The sequence below is a fragment of the Pinus tabuliformis genome, chromosome J, assembly GCF_031772625.1.
Source record: "Pinus tabuliformis cultivar Carrire ecotype Pingquan chromosome J, CPIR1, whole genome shotgun sequence".
NCBI classification, from domain to species: Eukaryota; Viridiplantae; Streptophyta; class Pinopsida; order Pinales; family Pinaceae; genus Pinus; species Pinus tabuliformis.
In genome coordinates, this window is record NC_142295.1 from 1,486,131,971 (window position 1) to 1,486,155,363 (window position 23,393).

The window sequence follows — 23,393 nt, forward strand, 5'->3', positions numbered from 1 at the left end:
TTGTGCACTAATACTATTAGAGAAGAGAAAGGACTTTAGCTACGTTGAATTATACATTCCTCTAGCATTTATGCAACCATGTGTTCAATTTCACTATTTAGGCATAGGGATATATCTAAGGTCTAATGTTTGGAGGAACACTTCCAGGAATCAAGTGAATAACATGATCATGATTGTGAATAGGTGGGAGACATTTGGGAGTGTCAAATACTTTGGAGTGAGTGTCAAGGACCCTGTAGAGATATGGAGAAATGGATGACTTAGATGTTTGAACATCTAGTGAATATAATTGTGCAATTACCCCTCGTTGTTTCTTCTTCAAAGGCTTTATCATTCCATTAGAGGTGATTATATTTCCAGAATTTCTTGTGATACCCCTTAACTCAATTTCCTTTCCTTCTAAGAAACATTTCAATAAGATTTCTTGAAAATTAAAAGCTATCGCCCCAAATATTGTAACCATTAGAATCCTAATACAACATCCACACCACCCATTGGAATGGTAAGAATTGGACTATTCAATACATATTCCCCCATGGTTAGATTGATATTATGGCACTTCTCTGAGTAATTGATAGTTCCTCCATTTGCAACCATCACTTGACCTTCTAGTGTTGGATATAGAGAGCAATTCAAATCCGTGTCTACCATACAATGAATAAAATTATGAGTACTACCTAAATCAATCGACACTATTGCCTTTTTCTTGTTGATATATCCTTCTATCGTGAGATTTTGAGGAGTGGTAATTCTTGCCAATGCATCACAAGATATGGATGGACTTATTTCTTCTTTTTCATCCCTTGAGGTTGGTTCCTGGTGTATATCTTCTACTTTTGATGTTTCTTGTTCCTTTTCTTTCTTCTCTTCACAATCTACAAAAAATAAGCTCTTCTTAGCACACTTATGAACTTTAGTGTATTTTCTATCACAACTGTAACAAATCCCTTTTTCTCATTTTTCCTATAGTCGTTGTGGTGTCAACCTTGTAGGTTGTGGGAAGCTAGGAGTAACAATGCCTGCATCTTTATAGTTGTGAGTAGTAGACTTCCTTGTTTCCATAATTTTTCTTTCCACCCTAAATGCAATCTCTAATGACTTAGGTTCCCAAAGGAAAACCTCATAGTTGGATGTTATCATTTAATTCCCTGTGAAGTCGTCAATCAGATGCTCCTCTAGAATATCACTTACCTTGATATTCAGTCTTTGGAAGTCCTCAATGTGCTCCCCAAATGAACCCTTTTGTTTGATATTTATCATTTGGCTAAAGAAAGTATTTTGTATTCTCATAATGTGCTACCAATTCCTCCATAAAAATTGTCCAAGTGACAAGTGCTTTACAAGAACAAAGTCATTGATACAATAAAATTTGATTGAGTTATAAATATAAGTATGGAATGTGTACCTTTTGTGTGTGTTGCACATTGTGTAGATCAAATAACTTTTCCATATGTAGTATTCATGTTACCAGATCCTTGCCATCAAACTTCCTCATATCAATATTTGGAATATGATTTGTCTTCATCCTAGAGTTAGAGTGTCTAAAACCATGATTCACATGCATTTTTTTCTCATCATGGGGTTCATGGCATACATTGTCACCATTAAGAAGCCTTTCTTCTAACCACTTTCTCAAAACTTCCATGTATGCTTTTATTTTTTCCTCTAAACCATCCATCTTAATATTCATTTCTCCCAATAATTTTTTGGTTTTTGTTTGTGACAATGACAATTGTTGTACTTGTTCCCACAATTTTATTAATATATTATGTTGAATTTCTTCTACTTCGTGCATCATAACAGATATTTCTAAGTGATTGATGCGTGTAGAATTATTTTGTTTGGGAGGAATTTTAGAAACAAGTAATGATATTTATGCTTCACTATTCCTTTTGAATCACTTCAAACTGTTTTTTCAAACAAAATTTATGCAAGTTTAAAAATACACACCATTTAGAGCTTGATTTTGAGCTTGTTGATAGGTTGATCTTCAGACTATTGTATATATGTGATTTCAGCCTCCCAAGGTGTGGAATATCATTATATAGTAGCCCTCTATTTCCTCTTTCCAACCCCACTAGTTAGACTGATATTTGATTCATCAAGGTAAAGTTAGACCAAATTTCCCAAGATGACCTGCTTATGGATTGGTTCAGTAGAGCGAACTTGTATGGAATGCCACATGTCATGTTTCAAACTTTGGCCCTGAAAATGGTATCCAAGAATCTGCAATCCATTCAATTTCAACCAATTTTTCCAAAATTCAATTTGAATACCCGAAACTAAAGTTATGACGATTTTCGTTGAGTCACCTGATCAAGAAACCTTAAATTTCATGAACCATCTCTCTGATAATATAGTGAACCAAGATCTAAAATTTCTACATGATGTTCACCAAGATTTTGGCTCCATGTTGTCAAAATTTCAGCTTCTGAAGCTTTGTAGAAAAAATTAATAAAAAAAACTTACAAGAAGGCTGTTTGAAGTAGCGAAACCCTAGAATCTAGTGCTCTGATACCAAATGTTATGTAACCATATCATGAAACAAAAGAAAAAATAGATTACATAATTGAAAATAAGCCCCTTCAAGGGGGGAACCTCCTTTTACATCACATAAATGAACAATTCTTGGATGGTTCAAATGATAAAACCTCCTTGGTATTTATAGGAGTCTAAGGGGTCAAAATATAACTAGGGCCTACATAACAATAATAATGTAAGGTCACAAAAATAACAATATTGGGCTTCTATGGGGAACAAAAATAAAAATATGGAGCCTACACTAATATTATAGGGACCTAAAAAGATCTCTCATATGTAGTAGACACAACTTCTAGATACATACAGGAGTTGCATGACCTGCATTGGAAAGTTGCCAAGTGCATACTCAAATATGTCCATGGAATCATCAGCAATGGGATTCATTATGTAGCACAATGTGCTCTGGATCTCATATTTTGTATTGATTAATATTGGGCTAGTGATAACATTGATCGTAATTCCACTTCAAGTTATGTTCTCAATTTGCATTCCATCCCCGTTTGTTGGTCAAATAAAAAGAATTTTGTGATACTTTATCATCAAAGGTGTAGTCATTATTGCCATTCATGCCATTTGGTTGTACAATTTCCTCACTGAGCTTGGTATCATATGGTATCATATTTCATCATCCGACTGTCATATGGTGTGATAATCTATGAACATTAAAGTTTTTTACAGATCCAGTACAACGAAAATGAACAAAACACATTGAGATTCACATTCACGACATCTACGAATTGGTACATGATGGGATTATCAAATTGTAATATCGTCCCACTTCTGAAAATATTTTCGACATCTTTACGAATATTTTCATTGAGAAAAAGTTTCACTTTCTACGAAACTACCTCGGGGTGAATGACACAAATTCCTAGTAGTTGTATTCATTTTTCAATATTGTATTTTTGTGAGGTGTTTTGTTCCCATGTGTTTCTTCCTTTTTCCTCTTCTTGTAGTTGTTCAATGTGACTGAGACGCATTATAAAATAAGTACCTCACTTGGCTTCTTTTCAGTACCCATTCATTCTATTCTCTAATAGTGCTTTAGGGAGTATTGGAGGTAACATACACTTAATTATAAACTTCAAATAGACTAGTGAGTGGAGTGATGCATGGAAACCTTGTTATTATCACCAAGAGGGAACTCCACAAGTGCATGCATGAGTTTTAATAATCTCCACTTGGATGAGATAATTAATTGATGGTTGCATGATCAATTAATTAAGACTAGGTGTTTGTTTTCTTCATTGCATGCTCACATCTCTATAGATTCACTACTAGACTCACTACTATATTAGTTCAACAATGTAGAATATATTGCATTGAATTGTATTATGCCATAATTCTCTTTTTTTGTTCATGAATAGAATTCATTAATTATTTTCTCTATTAATTGTCTTGGGCGAATTTTGAGGTCTAAAATGAGATTTCTAATGAAAATAATAAATAAATAGTTAAAATAACAAAATACGAGTTTTGATTTTTTAAAGAAAAATAAAGGAAACTACCTTTTTTATTGTAATTTTGGATTATCTTCTTATAGGTTTACTCAAACATCAAGTGTAGACACCCATTGGATGCAGAATTGAATTCCACATCCAATGAGTACCCGCTTGACATTCTTCTGAGTATACCGACATTGAAAAAAATGAAAATACATGAAAAACATGTTTCAACATTCGGTTTTACATGTATTTTCAATTTTTTTCAATCAAGGTCTACTCAAAAGTATGCAAGGTGGGTACTTGTTGGATGTTGAATTTAATTCGACGTCCAACAAGTGTCTACACTTGACATATGAGTAAAACTAGAAGGAGATAATAAAACTAATTCACTTGACATATGAGTAAAACTAGAAGGAGATAAGAAAAAAAAATAGTTTTCTTCTTTTCCTTTTAAGATATTTACCTCTGAGGATGACATCATAATCTTGAATCCTATTAGTTCCTATAAAGTTTATTTTGTTAGTAATCTTTCTTTTTTGAGAATTCCCCTAATGTTTCTTTTCTTGAAAGCTTTTCTCATTGTTTCCTAGCTAGATCCAATATGTGCAAGTTTAACTACAATTTCACAATACATGTTTGTTCTAGAAATGTTCACAATCTTAGGTTGTGCTTTCATTTTTAGATCCCCACATTTCATTGTACATTGGATGAGCATTGATTTTTTATTGTGCAATAACAAATCCATCATGGAGGGCAATAGATATGTATGGTCAAAAATATGAGGGCAATAGATATTTATTCTCCTTGATATATTCTAGATAATGAGTTCATTCATTAGCATCAATAGACTAAAGGAAATTGATTCAATTCCATTCTCATTTATCAATCCATCTTCACATCATCGAATTTGGTGGTTTGGATATTGAGTGAAGAGAGTTTAAAAGAAATTAGAATTTATTCATGAGTCGACGTCTCATGAAGCAACAATCATAGTTTAACACCAAAATCCTTGGCAATAACAGTAATAAAAACAATAAAATTAATGTCAAGCACTTCATAGTTGGATGCCATTGTCAAATAATGTCACAACCTGAATGCAATTTGTCTTCCATTTCAAGCTATAAGAGCGATAATAGTTGTTTGATGCTAGGTGTGGTGGTTTTAAATTTTTTTTATTGTGGAAACTCTTGCAAATTTTTCACCTTAATTTTTTTTTGCATGTGTTGCGTGTACCACGAATAGAGGAATTAGTCATGCATAAGTCAGATTTGTTGATAGGGAGTAGAAATCGATGTAGTCTAGGTACAATGGATAATGAATTATTTGTTAGGTTCTTAGATAAAGAAGCATCCAAAAATGAATTTGAATAGATTTTGGCACAGAGGGATCAATCCTGTACAAGTCAGATTTGCTAGTAAGGAGCAAAAGTAGATGGCACTTGGGCACAATGGATAAAAAATTATTTATTAGTTGGTTACATAAAGCAACACAAAAAACTGAACCTAGATAGATTTTTGGTTTAATTGTGTCAATGCATAGATCAAACATATCATTTACCATATCAATCCAAATAAAAAAGCTTTTCCATCAACAATGCCAATATAAAAAAAATATCGGTATATCACCAAAAGAGTTCGACCTATAATTATAATGTTTTATAATATTACCAAATAAAGGTTGTTATTATCTAATGTAATATTTTATAATGCAATATTTCTAAAGAAAGTTTGATATTATCTAATTATCTAATGCCATGTTTTATAATATTGTTTAATAAAGGTTATTTTTTTCTATGGATAACTTTTATGGAGCTCTTAATTCTATAAATCGCTATTATAGATCTATTAACTAGACATGATTAGTTTATGAGAAATTTTTCGGCGTAAATCACATGATATTTCATTTGTCAATTCGTTTCGAACCAACCAGTGTGGTTCATCGTTAGGAAAAGTTGAAGAAACAGATCTAGCTTAGCATATTAAATAGTTAGAGCAGAGCATCCAACAACTATATGTATTGACCAGGTAATGGCTATATTGTCTAACGGCTAAATTTGACCGGGAAATGGTTAGATGGACTTGATTATGGGCAAAACCTATATTTAAATAAATAAGTTAATTCAATTAGTTATATATATATATATATTATATATATATATATATATATATATATATATATATATATATATAAGTAAGGGGACCATTTTATAAACTTATAGTTATAAATATATATTAAAATAAATAAATTATAAAATACATTAATATAAATTAATAGTTAATTATAAAAGTTATTACCTATATAAATATTAGAGTAATTAATAGTTAGTTATAAAAGTTGTTAAATATAAATATAGTTGGTTATATTCTTATTAAGATACGAGGTAAAGGGACTATTTAAAAAAAAATAGAAAAAAATAAAATAAATAAATAAATAGTTATTTATAAAAGTTATTAAATATGTAAGTATTAGAGTAACTTAAGGGTCAGAAAAAATATTTTTTAATATTTAAAATTAGTTAATATTTTATTTAAGGGTTAAAAATAGCATCTTATCATAGATTAATTTCAAGATTATTTTTATTGTTAATTAAAATTATTAGAATAAACCTAATAGCATAAATTAAGTGCTACTAAAATACCTCAAATCATAACAACCACACCTTAAAGAATAAAGGCCACAGGATACGGGAAACAAGGGGAATTTACTTAAAAGACAACAAGATCAAGCTAAACCTAGGGAGGGGAAGAAGGAAGAAAATGACTAGGAGGAGAGGGCTGGGACCCAACAACTACTGATCTTCCAGCCATCCTCTCTATTGAGATTGATCGGCCTTTTTTCAATCTCAAGGGCTTCCCTAAATTTCCGGTGATGGAAATGCGAAACTTTAGCAATAACACTAGCCTCCTCGATACAAACATGATGATTGGTTTTCTCCACATGCTCTGCTAAAGCAGAAGACTTGGTTCTCCTATGCTTAAGGTCAGCTGCGTGCTCACTAATCCTTTGATTAATGGAGCGACCCATCTCACCAATATAGGGGGTCCCACAGGAACAAGGAATAATATAAACCCCTTTCATGTTCTTTGGGTTGATAGGATCCTTCACAGATTTGAGGGACTTACGAATGGTGTTAAGGGGTCTAAAGGACGAGGGGACATGATTACTTATTATTATTATTATTATTTGTAACCCAAAGGAATTGAAAACTAGGCCAATCTCGTCTCATACTTGTGTAATACAAGGTCGATTTTAACCGCTACTACTATACCTCTAGAGCCCTATGACATGTCCTCTCTTCATAGATCAAGTCACGACCAAGGGATTGAATCAATTCAATTTTATCACCAATTGAGTTGCCCCTAGAACAATAGAAATAATTATTTTTATATTAATTGAATGATATCAATATATAATACATTTACTATTTAATATTAATTTAATGAAATATTTTAATATTAATATTAATATTTTACATTCTAAATTTTAAATTTTATTAATAATTATAAATAAATAAAATTACATTTTATGAAGATAATTTTTGGTAAATAAAAATTATATATTGCTGGAAAATTTTCAAAATAAAAATGTGGAGATGATTAGTGTGTCCAATGTTTCAGGGACCTCCACTTATCATTAGGACAAAAAGCTTGGATAATATGTTGAAGGAGCAGTGAGAGAAATAAGGGATAGGATCTAGCCATTGAGGAACGATAATTATAAAGCGTAAAAGTCAATGTAAAAGAAGTTATAAAAATGAGATATATTAGAATTAGTTTTTTGGTTTGCTCACCATGTCAATATTGTGCTCCAAAAGAACATTAATTATAATTTTATTTCATTTCGAATATAGATAAAAATTAATAGTCATATATGTATAAAATAAAATATATTAAAATAATAAAAATATATTCCAAAATTTGATATTCCTAATTTAAATTAAAAATATATTTTTAATGAAATATATTTTTTAATTTTAAAAATAAAAATACAATTTTAAACCAAAAACAAAATAAAATAAAATAGGGGTGATATTATATAGGTGGCTATCTGATTTTGATAACCAACTTATATTTCTTAAGGATCTCTGCTTTACCATAGGTTGATTGTTAACACTGACAAAACAAAAGTTATGATTATCAAATCCAAGAAGGACACTTACATTAATTTTATGTATGACAATAGTAACTTGGAGCAAGTGTCTTCCTACAAGTACCTAGGAATTGGTATTCATCACAAGCTCAACTAAAACTATATCATTGAGAAAATGATTAATGGGGGATGGAAAGCTTATTTTGGTCTTGAAAATAATTGTAAAACTACAAACCTCGTAATGTGGGATAGAAAGAAGTTCCTCTTTGAAACTTTAGTCACTCTGGTTATCCTATACGTATGTGAGGTTTAGGGTTGTAGCATCTCTAGAGAATCTTGGAGAAATATTGAGTAAATCCAGAAGCACTTTATAACGTATAACCTCAAAATTAAAAGCAACACACCCTATCCTATTCTCCATATAGAAGTGAGTCTTTCCCCTATCAAGAGCCTAGCTATGACTAGGCTTTTGTTGTACAAGCACAAACTCAATAACATAGGAGACCATAGAATTCCTAAGCTAGCTTTAAATTCCAGCCAAAACCACGTAAGGCTCAAACACAAACTCAATATCATAGGAGACCATAGACTTCCTAAGCTAGCTTTACGTTCCAACCAAAACTACCTAAGGCTCAAATGAGGTTGGTATAAAGGCACCATGGCCTGGTTAAACCATTGGGAGATCAACGAGAATGTTGCATTGCAAAACATTAATAACAATAAAAATATTGTTACTTCTAAGTTCAAAGAAAAAATGTGGTGTGAGAAATATTTAGCAGCTAAAAGAAAATTAAGATATTATAAGGAGGTCATCAACCTCACCCTGGAAGATCAAAAGTATCTCTCTGTTTTAACTAGATCAAAGAAGAAAATTCATATAGCCAAGATTAGAATGAACTCTCATGAGCTCCATAGTGAAACGGGTCGTTGGGAAATTCCTAAAACACCATGGATGGAAAGGTTCTACCATCTCTGTGAGAATACAAACATCGAGGATGAAAATCACTTCCTCTTAGAGTGCCCCATGTACAACCACATTAGATCTTAGTTCCAAATTTTTTTTTGCAATACTGACCTTCCTAGCCCTTTATGTTGTAAAATTACAGTGAGCTCGGGAGGCTTCTCTCCAAGCTTTTTGAGCATAGGAATAAAATCTTAAATCAAACTAAATAATTCATTTCTTTAGGTCCTATAGACCAAAGTTTGGTCTCAGTGGACGTTAACCATCATCATAAATTAAATATAAGACATAAACAAATTGGAAAAAAAAGGATTTTATTTATAAAAATATTAATACTATTGATAATGTAAATAATTAAGTAAAGAAGGAGAAATATAACTAAAAATCTAAAATAATTAAATAAACAAAGAGAAATATAAAAGAAAGTGGAAGAGGGAAAGGAATTAAAATAAAAAGGAAATGAAAATGGGATGAGAGAAGAAGAAATCATTTGATAAGACTTACCCTATGTTCATCCTCTTTGAAATTGTTGGGATTATTTTCTTTTTCTAGAGCTCTATGAATGATTTGACTATTATGAAAGGGAGCAAAGGAAATAATTTTGCTATTGAAACAAATGAGGTGTTTGGAATTGAAAGAATTGTCATCGAGATCTAATTTTGAAAGGTGATTATTAGTATTTGCTATGTGTGCTTTATAGGGTTATTATTATATATTATTATTAGAATTTATAAATAAATTTAGAATTTTTTATAATTATTTAATAATAATATAGTTTAAGTATTAAAAGTCTAAGTATTTTTTGTTTCAATTTCATAATATATTTTTTGGCTACATCATGAATTTTGATTACTTAAAATCTGTTTTTAAATGTATAAATAGATTAAACACCATGAAATACTCAAATTTTACAAATTACAAAACTGAAATTTACCATTCAAAAAATATTTACCATATTTTAGGCAAATTTGAGTAGAAAAGATGCTTTGAAAAAAACTCTAATTGCATGGAGAGACATAAGAGATGTTTTAATACCCTGTTATGTTATGTTATCTAAACATTTTAACTCTCTATAAAAGTAGAAATAAATAAAATAAAATAAAATTATAAAATTATAATTATAATTATTAATTAAAACATTTTGACTAGATCAAATTACATAAAAATAAAAACAAAATAAAATTAAAATTAAAAAATATAAAATTAACAATTATAATTATTAATTGATAGTAGTTATTAATAGTTAAACTAACTTAGATCTATCTTAACTCTGTATCTATCAATCACCTAGAGGGATCAAATCCCTTGACGTGTAAATATTTGGATCTATCAAGCGCCTAGAGGGATCAAATCTCTTGAGGTGTAAACCTTTCCTTAAGTTTTGCACAAAAGAGCTTTGCACCTTGAGAGGTTTTATCCATCTCATCCTTGGATATATCCAAAGTTAAGATGGATCTAAGCTGGTAATTACTCATTATGTATATATATTTTGGAATATGGTTTTCCAAATTTTAGTTTAATTATGAATAATTATTAGGTAAATGGGAGGGATTTAACATCCATGGAATATATACCAAAGAAGTAATTTGAATAAAGTGTTCACATGTATATCCATGGTAGTTATGTCCTTTTTATTTTGAATTTAACTAAAAAATGTTATGTCCAAATAAAAAGATACTATATTTTTCTTATTGCATATATATGTTTTTTAATTGTATATTCGTTTAACTCGTATATTAATTATTTTTATAAATATATTTTTTTGGAATAAAAGTTTGTATTTCCTTCCAAACAAGAAATTAAATAAAATATTGAAAACTTTAGATTAGTTGATCATTGGGGAAACCCGACAATAACAAAAAATGAACATGTTTGAGAGAGACAGAGGAAAAAACACTGACAAAATATTCAAAATACTTGAGGCCATTAGAGAAAGCTAAAGAAATAGGAAACCGATAAACCAAAGTCATAATAAGTGTGAGCAGCCTAGGAAGAGGGACCTGAATTTGTTGTTGTAACTTGGATAGGCTCCTTTCTGCTTCTAGGTGAGTAGCCTAGATCAACGCCTTGTTGTTGCTAGGTGAGGAGCCAAGAGTTGGGGGCATGCCAACGTGCTTCTCAATTCACTTCAGTCAGTTGTCCAAGTCTGTCAGGTGACAATGAAGATGTTCCATGGGGAGTAGCATGTCCTCTTTGTTTGCATGATGATCCATTAAAACTTTGTTGTGTAATAAATTAATGTGCTAGTATAGGTTCATCACGTGCATATATTGGTTGAAACACCCATGTGCGTGCCTTGTATAATGCACCCAATAAGCCACTTCCATTATCTCTGTGTTTGAAATAATCTATCATTGATTGCTAAGATAGAGGATGCGCAAGCAGGCTCGACCGCTAGCCCCCCCCACCCAATAAGTAAATTGAAATTTGAAGTCTGAAGAAAGCGCTTATCGAGGCATCATAGCAAGATCTAGACCTCATGAAGCGAAGGAGCTAGGCTTTCCTATCCAAGAGTAGGAGCGTTGTGTAATGTGGCAACCTCCGTTTGGAAGGGTCAAGCTGAGCTTAGTCTTGACATTCTAACATCATGTGTTAAAGTCATAGTACCTTACCCTACCTTACCCTGAACATTTAGGTATTTTAAATTCCAAAGATCAGTTCAAGAGAGGATAAACAAAGATCATGTTAAATGTTGAAGAAAATCCTTTTTGGCATGCGTGAATGGTGAATTCCTAAAAATGAGGTTATGAGTCTTAAAATTTGAGTTGTGTTCGCATGTTGCCTCGATTGATATGATCTTCTTAGTATACAACACCTCTGCAGACACGAGCTTTTTGGTGGGGCATGGTGGCTACATGACGGAGAGAAAAATCCAAAGAACTGAGAGGGTGATATCTGAAATATGATGGGGGTGGATAGGAGTGGAAGAATTTTTCAAAATTTTAACCCAGGAGTATGAGTTCAAGAAAGGGAGGTGAACGAACCAAGCTTGGATAGACATGTAATGAGATAATAGAGGAGAGGTGTTGAGCAAAGTAACACCACTAAAAGAAGGGAGCTGAAAGAGAATGGGGTACCCACATAATAGTGAGGGATTTTCATACAATAAGAAGGAAGTGAAATCTTGGCACAATACTGGTCACAACTAGGGAAAAGATTAAGATAGTAACCTTGCTAGAAAGGAGATTAGGAAATAACCAAAGAGGGCGGAGGAGAGGCCTGGCATAAAAAGAGGAATCCCTACTTTCAAGATAATGTCCGATAACAAAAGGATGGTTGAGCTAAATCTGGGAGCTAGATAAAGCATCGTCCAATGATCACTACAGTGAAATGGACGAGAATGCCAAATTCAATTGAGGGGGCAAAGTGCATTCACATTGGAGCAAATCTCTATGCTGAGTTAGTGCTCCTTACTTTCAGTGTCTCTAGGAATCCCTGATGAGTCAAAGAACTGTGGAGATTGCACTAAGGAGAGGGAAATATAATATCGACAAGTAGGAGATAAACTCCTTTACTTAGGAAAATATTGTGTTGGCGAAGCCTTGGAATTGAAAATTTGTAGTTTTTTACCTTTTCAGATAACTATTTGACCAGGAATGCCACTAGGATAAGTGTAATAAAATGTCAGAACCTTTGTATTGAATACCATAGTCTCTCTCAATTGCATGAGGTGAAGTCAAGTGAATAGAGGTTGAAGCAAGATCCCAGAGGCGGAAGATTTGAAAGAGGTCTATATGACTATGGAAGATCAATCACCATGCTAGAGTTGAAATACATAGTGGGACATTTAAGGTGGGGTGTTACCATGTCCCTTAGTCATATGGCCAAGTAGGATGGAAACAACGTACCCCCCATCTTTGCTCATGCTAAACAACCCATATGGGCACTATTGGCCCATATGAATAAAGTGCCAACATTTATTTTTGAGAAGGGAGTCATCAGGGAGGTGCCAAGAATAGGATATTTTAGAGGAAGTTTCTAGGAAACCATGGTTTACAATTTTGTCTACAATCTTGTTCCTAGATCTTCATATACGGTTAGGGATTATGATTGGGATGTTAGGGAGTTGAGAGGAGAGTGAGTGAAGTAAGCCTTCCAACCTCCATCTATGTGAGACTTTGTGCATAGGAGTACTATTTTTGAGTTTATGCAACACGAAGATAATTAATTGAGAATCTTCCTCCACAAAGAGTTTGTAGAAACCTTATTTGTGTGCCATGTCTAATCCTTTAATGAGTGTTGTTAGCTTTGTTGCATTATAGTTGGTGATGCCAAACATGCCAAAGTATATGAAAATATGGGAGCTTAGGTGACCTTTCAAGATTCCCCCATAACTAGTTGGACCAATATTTCCTTTGGAAGCCCCCTCAAAATTAAGTATAAGAAATGAGAGTGGAGGTGGAGACTAGGAGGCAAGGATGTCTAAAGGAGTAGATAAAACAAAGAAATAAAGGCGGGGAGCTGAAGTGAGGTTCCAACAACTAAGAAGCTGAGATTCAAGACCATTCACCTACCAGTCTTATGGGGTCCAAGGGTGAACCAAAATAGTTTCTTTGATATTCAACTAGATAATGCCCTAAAGAAAATTTAGAGGGAGAGAATTGTATTTAAAGAGGCATTGGTTATGTTCTTTTCGAATTTCCATGATAAGAAACCAAGGGATTTGAGAATAGTTTTGCATTACTAATTTGCTACTCATTTACCTTCGTCATACATTGAGCTATCATTTGTAGGTGAAGGTTATCTGGGTTTTCTTGATTTTGAAACTTGGGGAGTTGTTGCCTTAAATCTTTAGAGAACAAAGCAGAGCATCCATCCCTGATTTCCTAGAAACAATGTTATTAAGTTAGATGCATGCCTTTTTTGCTAGAGTCTAGATGGATGAACCTATGTTGGGAAAATGTGTTCACACGAGGAACTAAGGAAGGGTATGATTGGCATATTTCCAGTGCCAAAGACACTTCCATAAATCTCATCCACCTTGTACTATTCACCAGCATGTTTTAGTGCCAAGGACTTTTGCCATGATGGTGTAATCCCACAATTCCAACCCACCCTTTAGTTTTGGTAGACAAATTTTGTCCCATGAAACTAAGGACTGTTTTTTCTCCTTGTTGGCTCCTGTCCAAAGAAAGATGTGCTCAACAGAATTTGTTTAAAATGTAAGCAAGAGCCATGATGGAAGAGAAAAGGTAGATGGGGAGTGTTTGGAGGATATATTTAAGAAAGACGAGGTGCCTAGCTACATTGAAGGGGTGGAATGGCCATCCAACTAGTTTGTTGATCTTGGTTAGAATTTTGTCCTATAAGCTCCATTTGAGGGAGTTGTCTGCAAGAAGGGCTCCCAAGTATTTGGAGGGGAGTTTCTTATTCGGAAGCTAAGGATTCTTGCTATGTGTTGCTGGACAGAAAGAGGAGTGTTGAAAAAGAAAACTTGATATTTGGTTTTGTTAATCTCCATATTTGAGGCTTGAGAGAATTTGTCTAGACTTTGTGAGAAACTCTTTGCCTCTTAAATGGCAGGTATGGCCATGCCCATGGTATCATCTACGAAGTGTTGATGGGTTAGAGGGAGGTCAGCTCCAAAATGCCGAAGTCCTTTGATTTTGTTTTCTACTACCACCACTTTAAGGGCTCTTCCTAACCCTTTTGCTACCAATATGAAAAGAAAGGGTGACACAAGATCTCATTAATGAATGCCCCAGGATGTTGTGAATGGACTGGTGGGAGAGTGGGAGAGCCATTTACAAAGATGTAAAAGATGAAAAAGATTAGGAGCTTTGGATCCATTCAATATAATATTGAATTTAAACAAAAGTTAATTATTTTTACAATTAATAATGATAATTTAAAATAAAATTATAATTCAATTAATTTTTATAATTTTAACCATGTAAAATGTCCTATAAAATAAATATTTATAGTACATTGATACCTATTTATGTTTACTGGGTATTTAATTTAGATAACTACATTAAGTAAATCACTATTTTTTTTTTAAACTTGAAATATTTGTAAATTCTAACTAAACAACTTTTAACATGTACTAAAATGCCAAATTTAATATAAAAATCTGCTAACGCCTATTAGAATACCAAATTTAATATAAAAATATACATGATTTAAAATAAAAACGTTGTAAATAAAAAAAGCCAAATGTTCAACAACAGCAACAACAACAAATTAATGCTATCGCATAATCAGAATGAGACGAATAAACACGTCACAAACACACTTTCACAAACAATTGTGAAGGTGCTTACAAACACATTTTAACAGTTTCTACTCCAATTTCTCACACTAATGAATTTTGAGGCCCCATATCGCCTTCAGTGTTGGTCGCCGAATAAAGTTCAAGAGAGACGCCTGCACAACGTAATTCCGTCAGCAACTGGTATTTGGGCAATCTCGACGCGGGGATCAGCGGCAAGCACCTTGTTCACTTCCAATGTGAAAACTCTCACTTTTCTGAACCCTTCGTTCATCTCATCATCGGGGGGAGCCGCGACGGTTCCTCTCCACAGGGTGTTGTCATATGCAATCACACCTCCAACCCTCACCAGATCGATCAGCCGCTCGTGGTACTTCAAATAGTTCTCTTTGTCGGCGTCCACGAACGCAAAATCAAACGATCCATTCATCTGCCCCTGTACAACGTTACAAAATTTTCATTTCTGGAAACATCATAAAATTGGAATGATACAGAGAAGATTACAAAACACAAATATAATAATTTGTAAATTGATTTCAAACGCCAAAACTCCATGGATCAGATTTGATAATAAGACTTGCATTCATATTACTTATATCTTCTTACACTAAAAACATCTAATAAAATTAGAATAATACAAAAAATTAACATAACCTTTACCCAAAAATATTAATTACTTTCTTTAAAAAAAAAACTTTCATTCCCAACCCATCAATTTCTCCTTCGCATTACATACATTCCGAAGCATTTCATCCAGAAGTGGCAGAGCAGGGCCTTCTCTAAAGTCAATTTTGTGGGCAACTCCAGCTTTCTCAATGATAGGTCGCCCCATATCATAAGTCGCTCTATCAGTATCCATCGCTATTATCTGCCACGCCAACTTTCATTAATTCTCCCCCGTACAAAACATTAAGTCACCAAAATGTCCAGAGTGGATATTTCATGAATCACCAGCAACATCATCAGTATAATTAGGTGTAGTTTAATTTATAAATGATTTTTTCTAGAATTCATTAAAATTCAGGTAATATAACTTTAAGAGTTTTTGTCGTTTAAAATATATTTTGAATGCGTAAATAGATTCAGTGATCTGGAAACACTTGAATTTTGCAGATTAAACAATTTAAACTCAAAATTTAAAAATCTCAATTAAAATTAACCATTTCATCTATAAATTAGAGTATACCATTATAATTATAGTAAATTTATAGTATAATTTATAATTATATTAAGTTTCAATTTATAAAAGATATTGAGATAAATAGATATATTAATAAACATATATTAATCATTAATTTTAAAATAATTACTAGAGATAAATAATTATTATTAATCATAACTATATGTTATTATTATTTTTTGTGTTAATTATGTTATAATTTGAAATATATTTATTATTACCACAACCACATTATTAAATGTAATTAAAAGACATATATCAACCACATTAATAATTATTAAATGTATAGAAGAAATTTAATACTAATATTAGTATTAATTATTATATAATTATAATGACTATACGAGTGATAATTATATGTATAAATTTCATAATAATTTAATGTGTATAATTATCACTTATATAATAATTATAATAATTGATATTAAATTTTTATCATATGGTTGATATATGACTATTTATGTATATGGACTATATTTATTAATGTGGTTGTGCATGTGCTTGATATATTGGCTATATCAATCATATATATTGATATGGTTGTGATAGTAATATATGTTTTTGAGAATGGTTAAAGTGTACACTCCAAACTTTAAATATTTCAAATATGTTATACTTAATTTATTTCCAAAATAATTCAAGAATATAATCACCAACTATGAAAAGAAGTCAATTTTTTAAATGATTTTCTAAATTAATAAATGGTATGGACAATGCCATTTTTAAAAAATTTCCTATTACAAAAATTTATTTTTTGAAAATAGTATTTAAAATATTTTGCTATGTTAAACTTTTGATATATTTTGGAATTCCTTTGCAATTAATAAACATATGGTAATGTAATTAGAATTTTTTTTAAAATTAGAAAATTTAAAATGAGAAGGCAAAAAAATGTTTTATTATTAAAAGTAAGCATGAGAATGAATGGAAATAAAATATTAATTATGGAAAAAATCTTTTACATAATTAATTATATTTCATAGTCCTTAATGTTTTTATTGAGAAAACAAATCTTTCCAATTTATGAGGACACTCTAGGGGTTTTTATTTTTTATTTTTACATTTTATTTTTTTAGATTTTATTTATTTATTTTAAACACATAAAATTAGACATCCACCAATCAAAATTTAGAAATTCAAATTTCGATTTTTAAAAAGAAAATTTAATATATAAATGTACAAAAATTTTAATACACTTTGAAATAGTTTTTAAAAAATTGCAAATTAATTAAGACCCGGGTATAATAATGCAATAAAATTTGATGAGGTTTCTATGGAAATTCATAATTAGTAATTTATCCAAATGGATTTGTTATTCTATGAACATAAGTTGTTAAACACAAAAGGAAAGAAAATAGAAAGAAAATTTCCTATTTTGCAATATCAAAGTTTTTCTCTTATTTTCCTTTTTCCTAAGTAATTAACCTTATGCAAGAAATGAGAGAATTAGTAAAGTGAGAAAGGAGAAAATTAGTAAAGTGATTTAGTTAACCGGTAATAACTAACTGATTTTTTAAATATATTTTTATATACAAAGATTTTAGATAGATAAATTTTGAATATTGATTTTCTAAATATATATTTAGTAAAAAAATTAAATAATTTTTTAAAACTAAATATTTTAAATTTAAATTAAAAAATACATTAAAATTGGAAGATAGAATCCAGTGTGTTTTTTTGAATTGTTATATTTAAAATGAATAAAAAAAAAAGAAAAGAAAGCAAAGACATCCTAGTCAGATAAGGGAAACTATACTTTAAAAGGTGTAGTATCAATTTTTTTTTTTATTAGATCCCATTCAAATTCAAACTCAAACGTGGTAAGTATGCTATCAATTACCTTTCCATCATCGGGCAGGGCAAGGGCTGTGCTGAGAAGTGAGTGACCGGTGTACACCCCAATCTCTATGGTGTTCTTAGCATTCATTACCTTCAGTAGAAGGCCTAGGAATTGAGCTTCATCCGGAGGAATGGCCATAAAGCTCCTGCAACACCAAGAAGAGGAGTGATTTTCAGGCATACCGCCCATCTGGAGGAAACGGGAGATAGAGAGAAATAGGTGGGTTTTACCAGGGAACTTTGGCAGTCACTTCCCGAAGCTCCTTCAATGGCTCGGGCTCACGAGGGTACACGCTTGTTTCCAATATATACTGCGATACTCTCATTATTAGCCAATCCAAAGGTACAAGTAGGATGTAGTGCATGAAAAAATATTTTTTATTTCGGAAATGCAAATTCAAAACTTTAACCTAATTAAATAATAACCTAGATTTAGGTAAAAACTCAGAACCCACTTGGGATGAGACTAACCTGATAGAGGGCATCGCTCTGCAACAGACTTTTGTGATCCATTGTATGATATTTGGCAACCTTACTGTCCTCCTGTAATTGGGGTGAGTCAGCCTTCACCTCTGCTTTAGCTGGCTGCAAAACATCTGCTTTCCCTGCTATTTCCTTACACCTTAAACACAGCTGAGCCATTTCTGCGAGAAGAAGACGAGGGATTTACTCGTATGATTATGTGTTAGTATGGTAAGGTAATGTGATTTTTATAGCCTGATGTAAAGGCTCATTGCGTGCATGGGACCGCGCACCTTGCTTTCAGGTTTTATTATAGCCTGTCTCGTGTTCGACCACAAAATTCGATGAAAACCAAATCCCACCGGCAAGAGTGTATTGGAATAGGAAAATACCACCAAACCCTACCCTTGCATGTGTATTGTATCTGCGTAGAGATTTTGTTATACACGAATTGCCTAGCATGTCTCGTGTTCGACCACGAAATTCGATGAATACCAAATCCCACCGGCAATAGTTAGGAAAATACCACCAAACCCTACCGTTGGGAAGGTGGGTGGCTTGCATGTGTGCTGTAAGTGCCTAGCCCACAGTTGTGGGCCATTTGATAAGTGTGGATTTGTTTTGTGTAGTGGGAAATTTTATTATAATAAATGATCGTCCATTCATCATTATTATTATATTCTTGTCACCTATAATTACTTTGTTGGTAGTTTGTAAGGGGACATGCTTTCACTTCTACCAGACCTATTTTCTTACATCCAAGAGAGCAAACTCTTAACCAAGTAAAAACAGTTTTAAAGAAATTTAAATTTCATAAACATTACTTTTAATTTGTAAGTATTAGTATTTTTTATTTTCCAGATTTCAAAAACTCAGAGATAATATCAATGTTAAATGGAAATACCATGATCAATGGGAATGGGAAAGATGGTTTTTGGAGTAGGTTTTATTTTATCTTTATAATTTGTTTCATCTTTAACCTTATTTTATAAAATTTATGAAAATTAAACTTCACAATAAACTAATTATTTTATAATTTAGAATAGATTTATTAAATTGGTTAATGTAAACCAAAGTAATAGTATATTCAAAAAATTGGTACTTTTAGTCTACACTAATTACACTTGAGATAACATCAGTGATTTAGAAAGGCGCAATTCATTGTTTTAAGTTTTGTTTTTTTTTACTCAATTGTTGTATAGATGAATATTATTGAGTCTAGTATGAGGGCAATGTGTGTTTTTGTTTACCACGTATTTTTTAAAATAAAAAATAAAATATTTATTATGCTTAGAAAGACATTCAACAACACAAAATAAGGGCAATGTGTCAATAGATAGAATTAACATATGTCTTTTTAAAACTAAAAAATAAATAAATATTTAGTTAATAAAAAAACATAAGCATTTGTAACATCAAAGTTCGCTAGATTCGCTCAACCATTTATTGCAATTGATCAGAGTTGGATCTTCCAAAAACGCACAACTTAAGATAAACAAATTCATTTACTTGTATTATCATGAGACTTGATAGCCTTTTAAAGAAAAACAAATACATATTTAGAACTTGTATGTTTTGTTGCCAATTGCCAAACATGAAAAAGCTAAATACACTATTTAGATATTGTCTTTCTTGATATAAATTGCATACGACTAGATGTTTCCTTTGTCATTAGATGTTACCATTTCCTTCCTCATTAGATGTTACCATTATGAGCCAAGCAAACTTCTCAATTCCTCCTAGTTTAGATGGAAAGTGTTCCCAGCTTTTCCGCCTTCTGGTTTAGGTGTGAAGCCATGGCTGAAATGATTTTTCGTTGCTGGAGTTGATGTGACATGATGCTCACTGTTGATAAAGTAGCAAGTGCCTACATAGCCTGGCGTGGGAGGGCACGTCTCGAAATGAACTTGAGCGGGATGTTTCTATGTTGAACTAATGAATGTGAAGCAGATGCCTATTAAAGGGGGGTAGGAGGGCACTCTCCAAAGGGAACCTACTTCGAATGCTACTCCTGATATAAAAATTGCACCTAATATAAAAACTCATGGATTCTGAGTGGGGTATGGAACCAGGCCACACCAAAGATATACCTGAACCACAAATGTGTTGCAGACTTTAACAAAAATGGCCATGGGTGTTGTAGATGGCGTGGCGAGGCAGAGAAGCTTACACTAAAAATGTGTTAAAGGAAGAAGAAGAAGTGGGGAGAGAATATGGATGAGGGCAACAAACTTTAAACAAACAAACAAAAATTGAACATAAAATCCAACATGGAAAATGTGGAAGCCCCATGAAAAGAGAGTGCATTAAATCAACGAGCATTTAAAAAAGAAAAAAAATAGAATAGATCGGGCCTCAAGGAGTGACTTGCTCTAATACCAATTGATCTGCAATTGATTGGGGGTGAGAGCCTCACCTCTCAGCTACATCTTCCTAAAACACACAACTTAAGATAAAAGACTCTAACATTCACTTATATTATCATGAAACCTCATACATATTTAGAACTTATCTACTTTGTTATCAGTTGCTAAACAAAAAAAAGCTAAATACATTATTTAGATATTGTTTTTCTTGATATAAGTTACCTACAATTAAATATTTCCTTCCTCATTACATGTTACTATTATGAACCATATTTCTTTCCTCAATATAAATATGTATTATTCCTTCTATTTACTTTTACAATTCAAAAACATTTATAGTTTATTGCCCAATTTAAATTGAAATTGTTTTCTTTTAAATATTCATGATGTTTAACATACAATATAGATACATATAATAATAAAGGAAATCTTGAAAGTTGTAAGTTGCATGGTTTACTTGTTATTTGTTAAAATAGGCAATTTTAAATTATTTCCAATACCTTTCCTAAGTTTATTGTTGGTGGTTAAATTGGAAAATTATAAAATCTCGTCACATTTATTTACAATATAAATTAGCATTTTTAATTATTTTCAATATTTTTTTTTCAAAATTTTTAATTATTTTTAATATTTTTTTTCAAAATTTATATTTCAAAATAATAGTTTGTGTCTTTTAATATTTTTCTTAAATTTTATATTTTAATACACATTCTAAAATAAAGGTTTTCACTTTTAAAGATTGATTTCTAGACATAAAATAATGATCCAAAGTTAAATAGATTTAGATTGGTTATATAAAATACATTTTTGAATATAAATGAATTTAATGTTTTGAAATATTTTTAATACATTCAAATTATACCAACTAAAAAAACTCAAAATTTTGAATAAAATTTAGATTAGTTATATAAAATACATTTTTGAATATTATGCCAACTAAAAAACTCGAGATTGTGAATAAAATTCAAAAAATAAAAATAAATAAATAAATAACAAAACAAAACCAATCAAACCTAACTTTAATAGTAATAAAAAAACGACCAAAACCATAGAAAAGCTGAACTACAAACATCCCGGTAACACTTTCTATCGCCCTTATTTATACAAGTCCTATAAACTATGTAACGGTAGGGTCAGTGAACCACACTTTCTCCGTCAACACTTATTACATTTGAGGCAACACTAAAGAATAGATGATCCAGAAACATACACATGAACACCTCCGACCAAATGAAATCCATACAACAAGAAGAGTATAAGTCACTTAAGAGCGGGCTTAGAATGTGACTTCTGACCATATGAAAGCCATAAAGAATAGATGATCCAGAAACATACACATGAACACCTCCGACCAAATGAAATCCATACAACAAGAAGAGAGTATAAGTCAATTAAGAGCAGGCCTAGAATGTGACGTCTGACCATATGAAAGCCATACAAGTAACAGAATAAAAGTTACTTACGAGCTGACCCTACTGAGCAGAATAAAAGTTACATACGAGCAGGACCAGAATTCGATGTCTTCCTGAGTATTTGACAGACCAGTTTAGGTTTGTCATGGCCAAAATTGGGGCTGTTAAAATTCGAATAACTTCGTTGAGACATTCAGATGAATATATGAATTGTCAAAATTGTTAGTTACTATCTAAAAATTGTACAGCGATATAGTTCGCTTGATCTTCGCTGTACTCTCATCAGAAATGTTTCATTTCTAAGTGTAATTTAAATGATGATGGGAAATTAGATTGATTCATCGTATTATGCTATTATGCATCTTTGAAATAAAATTGTATTTTTTAGTCTTTTTGTTGTATTATAAATATCGTAATGGAAAGTTTGATTGAATTCCAAAGTCGTGGTTGAACGGTCATATGTTTATATTTTCCAGTTACTCTTCAAAAAGGAAATTTCAAGTGCAGTTCTCCCCCTAACGTAATGCAATACCATCATATTAACCATTATTATAAAAGATTACATATATATAGATAGATATATAAAAGTAAGTTAAATTAGCTAATTCTATGACAAATTTGGTTAACAAAGTTACATGTGGGTATTTATGACTACCATTTGGCCATAGGTTTGAGGACCGCTTTCTCGGTCCTCTCACAAAATCTTGTGTATGGGAAGCATTATTGTTGTTTGTGTGAAACCTCCATCAACCTTGAAGCGAGTGGGAGGAGGCGGCCATCGAAGGTTTATCGAGGGTGGTGTGGTCTTTTGCCAGGCCGTTTAGGCATCATATTGTTTTGGAGAGAGCAACTCAAATTCTGGGCACTGGAATAGATAATTTAGAGGG

At 31.7% G+C, this 23,393-nt stretch overlaps 1 protein-coding gene across 2 annotated transcripts; it reads right to left on the reverse strand.

The window, feature by feature from the left end:
* Nucleotides 1-15,135: 15,135 nt before the first annotated feature.
* Nucleotides 15,136-18,973, reverse strand: LOC149233015 (caffeoyl-CoA O-methyltransferase-like). Of its 2 annotated transcripts, XM_089376628.1 has the most exons (5): nt 18,738-18,971; nt 18,498-18,577; nt 18,268-18,412; nt 15,984-16,115; nt 15,136-15,683 (listed from the first exon to the last, which is right to left on the reverse strand). In XM_089376628.1, exons 1-5 carry the CDS (start codon nt 18,906-18,908, stop codon nt 15,390-15,392), a joined length of 822 nt encoding a protein of 273 aa, XP_089232754.1. In that variant the 5' UTR covers nt 18,909-18,971; the 3' UTR covers nt 15,136-15,389. The 2 variants fall into 2 exon arrangements, with proteins under 2 accessions (XP_089232754.1, XP_089232755.1); XM_089376629.1 differs by lacking the exon at nt 15,984-16,115 and having other exon boundaries at nt 18,738-18,973.
* Between the last annotated feature and the right edge of the window lie 4,420 nt (nt 18,974-23,393).

What these genes read in the sequence shown, in the direction of transcription:
- LOC149233015 (XM_089376628.1), bottom strand. Translation starts at nt 18,908, where the DNA reads ATGGCTCAGCTGTGTTTAAGGTGTAAGGAAATAGCAGGGAAAGCAGAT. An exon ending in GTGACTGCCAAAGTTCCCTG is followed by an intron (nt 18,413 to 18,497) that starts GTAAAACCCACC and finishes TTGGTGTTGCAG; the next exon opens with GAGCTTTATGGCCATTCCTC. An exon ending in CCCTGCCCGATGATGGAAAG is followed by an intron (nt 16,116 to 18,267) that starts GTAATTGATAGC and finishes TTGGCGTGGCAG; the next exon opens with ATAATAGCGATGGATACTGA.